Here is a 9,066-nt window from a genome sequence, read left to right as displayed (position 1 = left end):
TTATACGAAAATGAGGTGAGATCAATAGCCGGCTTATCTCAGTTGAAAAAGAGCCGACATGTATTTTCTTTTGTAATTTCAAATTCCATTACATGCCTTTACAATGATCAAAGCGCAAAAGTCTTAAACGCGAAATAGATCACTTGCCGTATTAAAATGTTGTAACATCAGGAGGGGCCGTTCTATTCTGTTCCATAATCATTGAAGCGAATTTTTAATCCAAATTGGTATTGGCTTTCATTAAATATTAAATATATTCCTTTTGTTTTCTATTCATTTGATAAAAGAATACCGCCATTATAGAGGGTAGAGTGCGAGATTAGAGTGCGTACTCCACTCCTCTGTTGCCTGTTGCAAGAAGAGGAGTAGGCTTCATCGTCATCACCATCATTGACACTCATATCTCTGGCACTTTTACAAAAGATTAGTGTGAAGTTGTAACTTTTTATTTGTGAGAATTTTACGCTTTTCACAAATAATTGATACTTTTTTTTTTGTTTAAGATTGAAGTTTTTTTCTTTGTTATGCTTAACGAATTTTTTTTATGCTACTGTACTGTAATAAGATTTCTTAATAGTTGTATTAAGTTTTTATTTCGGAAGATTTGAATTGCGTTTGATGATGCCGTTGGAGGGGATTTTGGAGTGAAATGTTAATTATTTTACAGGACAAATACTCATTTCGAGTTTTGAATGGACTTAAATTGAGAGTTTCTTAGAACCTTCCTTGTCCTCGGAAATGACAGTGCTGTTTGCAATGCCAATAATAAGCTTTACGGCAATAAACTTTTCCAGTAAACGGAACGTCTACACAGTGAAAACAGATTCGTGATAGCAACCGAATTTGTTGCCAATCTAATGATTCTGCATTAGTGATCGAATTTTACAGTTGTGGCTACAAAATTTTAGAATGGGTAAAAAAAGTTTGGTTGCTTCAACTGAAATTCTTCTTATATCTCTATATGGGAGGGAGGACCTAGTAGCTTCTTCTTTGAATTGGTTACATGTGATGATTTGTTCTCTTTTGTAACTCTATGCCAGTTCCTCAATTCGTTCGATAAAATCAAATTATCGCCATCATCGTACACAGAAAAAATTATATTTCAATTCAAACATTTACAACATATTGAACTGGTTTCAATTATTTCATAATTGAATCAAATATTCATGTGCTTAAAAACAAACTTTTCTGATATTTTCTATTGAAGTTTGAGTTTTAAATTTGATAATTTTGACAATAGAATATAAAATTTTCGTTATTGGATGAAATTTAAATACAAAAATTATTGAATAGATAATTTTTGTATTTAAATTTCAACCAATAGCGAAAATTGTATATTCAATTGTCAAAATTATCAAATTCAAAACTCAAATCAATAGAAAATATCAGAAAATTTTGGTTTTAAGCACATGAATACTTGATTCAATTATGAAGTAATTGAAACCAGTTCAATATGTGATAAATGTTTGAATTGAAATATAATTTTTTCTGTGTAATGGTTGTCATAACTTCTGCTTTTATGGATTCTCATTAGAGCATTTGGCAAAGATTTTACATGGCCCTCAGGATTTATTTCAATTCTGATTTGGAAGTCCTTTTCGCTCTTTAAAAACTCCATTTAACGACCACATACGATTTTCCGAATCTGCTCGCTGCAGTATTAATCCTGGTTCCCTGCTTCAAACAGTGAAGTTTACTAGTACTGTTAAGGAAAACAAATATGAAGTCTGGTAAGATACATCGTCACCTGCAAAGATGCATATGTGTAAGTTATAGAATTTATTTTATTTTACCATTTGAGAGCCTTATTCATGATCTATTTCATTAACAATATGAAAATGTTTTCGGATTCTTCTGAAAAGTTATTAAAACTTTGAATAAGCTGCGTCATTTAGTTTGTGTTTGACAGCCATTGATAGCAGACTACCGCTTGACTTGAGGAGAAAATGGTAATTTTAGATATACTACCCTTACTGACTCGATTTAGGACCTTCCAGAATTCAACCGTTAGGTCATCATTCTGGCCTTCAATTAGTGATAAGATCCTGCTGTTACGTGTTTCAGACGCTTCTGGGAAATATCCTATGAATTTCTCAGTCTTAGGCACCTCATCTTCCGATACAACCTTTATCGCAGCATCTTGCCAAGATTTCAGCGTGGGGACATGTTCCTTGGTCCATTTTGCTGAATCGCTGCCTTTGCAGTTGAAAACAAGCCAGCCAGTTTTAAAAGAGCAGCCTGCAAATTGCGCTTCTATAGAGCCTTTTTTCATCTCCACAATTTTGTCCAGGACTGCTGCCTGTATAAGCTTCAACTTGTCATCGGACCATATCGTATTCGGGAAGTCTGATGGTATTACTCCCAGCCTTACAATTTGAGCCACATCACTATACGAGGGTGGAGGTGTTTTTATTGTGTTTGTGCTTTTGGTAGGATGTGCACCATCTGCAGTTGCACTAGCTACTCTCTTAGTTTAGTTTTTCGGGAGTTGACCCGTCTGACCTGCATCTCTTCATGGGGATCTTAAGATCACGCAGCTCGTTGCGAACTTCCTTCATCGGCTTTAGGCACATTATTTTTGACTCCTCGATGTTCATGCCTTGCTCAATATATAGCCTAAGACGTTTTCGTGCAGCCCCACATAATTTTGGTCAATTAATTCACTTTTAGTCTGGTGCTCAGTAGCAATAGTATCTGCGGATGTAGAGGTTTGCGTGTTTGGCGTTGAATTCAGTAACGCGTCTACTTCATCCGTTGGGATAGATACCCTAGTCGATTCGGGACATAAGTCCCCCAATACCAAGTTATCATCCATTTCTTCCATAGGAGTATTAGGAACATGAGATCCTTCTACGGGTTCAGTTAGGTCCATAGCGACCTGTTCTGATTTTTCTAAGTTTATTTTGGAGTTTAATTTGTTGTCCATCTGAAAAGATATAAAATTAATGGGGAAAGAACAGAACATCATGCAGCAGAGCCCTGCTGCATGATGTTCTGCTGCTTGCCCTGCTGCTTGCCTCCAGATTGTGCGAGAGATTGTGGAAGCCATAAACATATCATATGGCTCCATGCATGGTTTCGATTTTGAATGATCACTTGTGTATGAGAAAGTTCTCCGCGTTTGCTCACAATTGATCACAAACGCAATCGTGTGACAACTTCACAGGATTATTTGGCGTTGTTCAACCGCAATATGTGTTTTTTAACCGTGGATCAATGGATCACACCAGAGACCAAAAAACACTCAAAACAGTGGGTTTTTCGGGATGAATCGAATGAATGCACCTTGAAAAGAGTAAAACAATCAATGGTAAAACAATTGGGTCGATTTAATAAGGATTTAAAGAAGAAAAAAGTTCTTTTTCATCAGGACAATACAAGGGTACACACTAGGGTGGCCCTTAATAAACGAAAGTTGGATTTTGGCCATTCTGGTGAACATTAGTAAAAAGGGTTGGGGATAAGGGTTAACGTTTTCCGATTTTATTAAAAGTTCCAGAGTATATTTAGAATTATCTGGACTATAATATTCTGAATAAGTTTTGCTTAAAATTCATAAAAGTAAGGAAATAGAGCTCATTCGCCTAAAAATTGCCAAATAATTGGTTTTTCTCGAAAATTTCAAAATTTAAATCGCAGGTACGGAAAAACTATAAGAGATATTTTCATAATTTTTTCACATTTTTATTCCCTATTATATTCTTAATAAATCCCAATGAGATGATCAACAAATTCTGAAATTTCTTTAACAAAATTTGAAAATGGAGTTTTGAAACTGCCGTTAAAAAAAATATTTTTTTGTTCATACCTAAGAATAGGTTAGCGGTATCCTACGAAGACAAAAAATCATATACAAGTAAATATGGACATATTTTAAGTAAAAATGAGCTTTAATTTTAATATTTATCAAAATATGTTAATTTTGTTCCTACCTTTCTTATTCTAGTTGCCTGAGACACGTTAATGGCCTGGCGAATTTTTAATAACTTTAACATTTTTTGACCAATTTCGGTTTTTTATGTCTCATTAGAACGACAATTACGTACACATTTCGATTCTTTTAAATTAAATTGCAAAAGTAATTTTTTAATGGCAAAACTTTTACAAAAACTGAAAAAAATGCATTTTTTCCCCTTGTAAATGCATCTCAAAACTTCAGAAGGCTTGCGGCACCGATTTACCTAAAATTTTGGAGGGTGAGAATGGCCAAAATCCAACTTTCGTTTATTAAGGGCCACCCTAGTACACACATGTGCCGTTTTCTTGTTAAAAATCCATGAATTAGGCTTCGAATTCCTCCTTCATCATTTCTTGTTTCCTAACCTGAAGAAATGGCTGGGCGGAAAGAGATTTGACTCCAACGATGAAATCCTCTCACAATCAAATACATATTTTGATGACCTCGTCAAATCTTATTTTTTGGAAGGGATAAAGCAATTGGAGAAGCGGTGGACAAAGTGTATAGAGCTCAAAGGAGACTATGTTAAAAAATAAAGTAAGTTTTATCCAAAATCTTATTGACCCGCCCTCTTATGTCTATAACTTTGCTGTCACAACTGAAAGATTATAAAAATACCAAAAAATCAATATGTAAAAAAATTCGAAAAAGTACCTTTTTTTCTGCGGCTCCTCAAATTTGTTTTCTCTATGAACTTTAACATTTTTTTAATAAAACATTAAAGAATTAATTTTAGATAGATAAGAATAAATAACTTTTTGCAAATTCATCTTGAGTTAACATCTTGTCCAGCAGATATGTGGTCATATCTAAATCTTTTGGGAACAAAGAATAAATATAAATTTAAACTTTGTTGAATTTGAAAACAGCCTTATCTATATGAAACTGATCATGACACGTTTTAGCTTTTAATGAATATTTATTACAACTCATAGATAAATATTAATTCATATGGAATATAAATAATTTTTTAAACTACAATAAGAAATCCTCGAAATGATATTAAAATTTTCTCACCAATTATATCTTTTTTTACCAAGAAAATCCAAAAATAACTCTCAATGTCTTAATCACTACAAATCCCTTTCAAGAAACCAACAAAAAAAAATAAACCTTTTGATAACTCTTTTTCGTCAATCTCTTGAAATTAACACTAAATGTCAAACTGTTGGACATTAAATCGTATGACAGATGAAGACATCCGACACAACCAGAAAACGGAAATTTAATTTTAAACACAATTCTAACACTGTTTCTCGTTTTATCTCGGCGATAAAAACGAAATAAAATACAATGAAACACTTAATGCATTTTGGTAATTCCATTACCAAAATCGTAAAATTTGGACCAAAAAAAAAAGACAACATTGTGTAACAATTTATTTTTAAGAGTGTTAAAACTTGGTCAAATTGATTTTTGGGCTAAAAGCGAATGATAGTGTTAAGGTGAGATGAATGAGTCAGTAAATGAATGAATTTTAAAACAGAGCGGCTACGATCAAAGCTGGTTTATAATGTTTTAGTTTTCACCAAAAAAAAAACGGAGACATGTTATTTGAAAGCCAAGTCCAGTAGTCAAGAAAATAAATTACTGCTACTGATAAGACATCCATTATAAACAAAGCACGATGTTTTTTAAAATGTTTGATTTCTTTTAAATGTAAGTCTCAATATTGATGACTTCTATTTTGTTAAATTGACGGCCTTCATATCAAAATCCAATCCAATTCACTTTTAAAAAAGCCGCCTTTCTTTTTCCATTTCATTCCGTGGTAGAGAAGTAAGAGGAAGTGAGTGAAATGATATCATTTTAACGTCTTTTATACATATTTGTCATAAAATTATGTTCTTTAAACAAAAATATTTACTTGGAAAACTAACGCTAAATCTGGTAGGAATGCGTTTATTTGTTTAATATTAATTTTAGCGCAAATATTATAAATAACTTAGTTTTGCTTTAGTTTAGTTTTCAAGCGAAAAATGAAATTAATTTATTAGTTTAATACATAGTTTGTAATATTAAGACTAAAAACGCCTACTGTTTCTAGTGATAATAAATAAAAAAATGTTGTTGGCAGAAGATAAATATGTAAACGTTTTAGTATATTTAGGTGATAATGTCGTCATTGTAGCAACTACTTACTGATTTAGTTTGAGATTTAATTTAAACGATTCCGCAATGTTTATTTACGTAGTATTATTAAATTTGGAAATCAACATAATATTATTTATTTGAACACCTTCAGAAGTGTCTGAAGGTGACGTCACGAAAATAATTTTGAATTGATGTATTATGTAAAATACAAAAAAAAGACAGAATTTGACGAATTTTAAGATGTTTGGTGAGAAATATAGGTACAAACAGAGAGTATTTGTGGAAAATTTAAGCCAACTAGATCCTATCGGCATAGCTAGATCGTTTTGGAATTAGGATATGTATATTTTTTGGTTATACCACCAATATTTCGATCTTTCCATCTTTTCTTTTGGTGGGTATAACAAATATATGCTGATGGAAATAGCAAGATCGACTTTAAGTTTCATAAGGACCCAAAATATTTATAAGATATGGGGTCTACAACCAATATTCGAATAATCAAATACTCGAATAAATTTATTTTTAAGCTAAAATTTTTAAAAAAGTATTTTATATGAATATAAATAAAAATAGGGAAAAAATTTCAAATAAACAAATTTATAATGTTAAACAGAGATGTTCAGCATTGAAAATGTCTACATTTATTAAGATCTCAAGATCACAACATTATCAAACTTAACTAAAACACGGAAACTTTGAAATTTCAGTTGTTGTTAAATAAATAAATACTCCCGAAATAAATATCAAGATAAGTTTCATACAATAATATATTACTTGACCAATAGAGTGTCCCAAAACATTTTTTTTTGGAATTTCGGAACGCATACCCTCTAATTTTTTTTATATATATAAAACTATAGCTAAATATGAAATTTTGTCTTTCTATCATGATTGCAACCCGTGCCGACTTGCGATTTAGTTTTGTGGTGCATTTACAAGGGGAAAAAATAAAATTTTTTCAGTTTTTGTAAAAATTTTGCCATTACATTATTACTTTTGCAATTTAATTTAAAAGAATCGATATGTGTACGCAATTATCATTCTAATAAGACATAAAACACAAAAATTGGATAAAAAATGTTAAAGTTATTAAAAAATCGCCAGGCCATTAACGTGTCTCAGGCCACTAAACAAGAAACGTATGAACAAAATTAACATATTTTGAGAAATATTAAAATAAGAGCTTATTTTTATTTAAAATATATACATATTTACTTGTATATGAGTTTGTGTCTTCGTAGGATACCGTTAACCTATTCCCAGGTATGACCAACAAAAATTATTTTTTTTAACGGCAGTTTCATAAGTCCAATTTCAAATTTTTAAAAATTTTGTTAAACAAATTTCAGAATTTTTTGATCATCACTTGGGGATTTATTGTCAACATAATAGGGAATAAAAATGTGAATAAATTATGTCAATACCTCCTATAGTTTATCCGTACCTGCGATTTAAATTTTGCGATTTTCGAGAAAAACTAATTTTTTGGCCATATTTTGGCGAATGAGCCGAATTTCCTTACCTTAAATCGAGAAGGTCAAAAGTCAAATTTTTCATGGAAAAATAGCGAAATGTTATATATTTTTGGTCCGATTTTGATGAAACTTAAGAAAACTATAACATGAAGTCTAGTCTTTATAATACCAGCACAAAAATTAAAATTAACCCTTAATATCACTTGGAGTTAAAATTACCCCAAACTTCTAAAACCATTAAAAAATAGTCAATTTCAATAGTGCTGATGAAAATTTGATTTTTATAGGAAACAAACTTTAAAATACTGTGTTGTGTATTAGAAAATAGTATTACGAAGCCATTTTGAAAAATGTTCACAATTTTGTTCAATTTTGACAACACATTTTTCAAACGGCAAAATATTGTATTTATACCAGATTTTTGCTTTAATAACGTAATTAATATTTTATTGAGGATTTTTGAACAACAAAATGGATTTTAACCCTTTAGTGTACTTTTGATTTATTAAATTTAAAAAATAATTTTAATGATTGAGTTTATTTAACTCTGAAAAACATTAAAGTTAGCACCATTCATATCGAATGTGTTTTTCGTGATTTTAAAAGTTGAGTGTCTTTTTAACCCCAAGTGCTATAAGGGTTAATTTTAATTTTTGTACTGTTATTATAAATACTAGACATCATGTTATACTTTTCTTGAGTTTCATCAAAATCGGACCAAAAATATATAACATTTCGCTATTTTTCCATGAGAAATTCCAAATATTGAAAAATTTGACATTTGACCTTCTCGATTTAAGGGTTGACGTTTTCCGATTTTAGTAAAACTTTCAGACTATATTTAAAATTACATGGACTATAATATTCTGAATAGCTTTTACTTAAAAATCATAACAGTAAGGAAATTCGGCTCATTCGCCAAAATATGGCCAAAAAATTAGTTTTTCTCGAAAATCGCAAAATTTAAATCGCAGGTACGGAAAAACTATAGGAGGTATTGACATAATTTTTTCACATTTTTATTCCCTATTATGTTGGCAATAAATCCCCAAGTGATGATCAAAAAATTCTGAAATTTGTTTAACAAAATTTTTAAAAATTTGAAAATGGAGTTTTGAAACTGCCGTTAAAAAATATTTTTTTTTGGTTATACTTGCGAATAGGTTAACTGTATTCTATGAAGATAAAAACACATATAAAAGTAAATATTGATATATTTTAAGTATGAATAAACTTTTGTTTTAATATTTATTATTAATATGTTAATTTTGTTCATAAATGTCTTGTTCTAGTGGCCTGAGACAAGTTAATGGCCTGGCGATTTTTTAATAACTTTAACATTTTTTAACCCATTTTTGTTTTTTATATCTCATTAGAACGACAATTACGTACACATTTCGATTCTTTTAAATTAAATTTAAAAAATAATTACTTAATAGCAACATTTAAAAAAAAAACTTAAAAAAATGCATTTTTTCCCTTGTAAATGCACCTCAAAACTAAATCGAAAGTCGGCACGGGTTGCCCTTCTTAGAA

At 30.5% G+C, this 9,066-nt stretch overlaps 1 protein-coding gene across 1 annotated transcript; it reads right to left on the bottom strand.

Moving 5' to 3' along the window:
• Positions 1-1,891: 1,891 nt before the first annotated feature.
• LOC135955383 (uncharacterized) lies at positions 1,892-2,573 on the bottom strand. The gene is made up of 2 exons (XM_065505734.1): positions 2,503-2,573; positions 1,892-2,387 (listed from the first exon to the last, which is right to left on the bottom strand). The coding sequence occupies exons 1-2, from the start codon at positions 2,571-2,573 to the stop codon at positions 1,892-1,894; spliced, it is 567 nt and encodes a 188-aa protein (XP_065361806.1).
• Between the last annotated feature and the right edge of the window lie 6,493 nt (positions 2,574-9,066).

This window comes from Calliphora vicina, chromosome 3, assembly GCF_958450345.1.
Source record: "Calliphora vicina chromosome 3, idCalVici1.1, whole genome shotgun sequence".
NCBI lineage: Eukaryota > Metazoa > Arthropoda > Insecta > Diptera > Calliphoridae > Calliphora > Calliphora vicina.
Note: the sequence above shows the minus strand (reverse complement) of the source record. Positions and strands in the feature narration are given on the sequence as shown.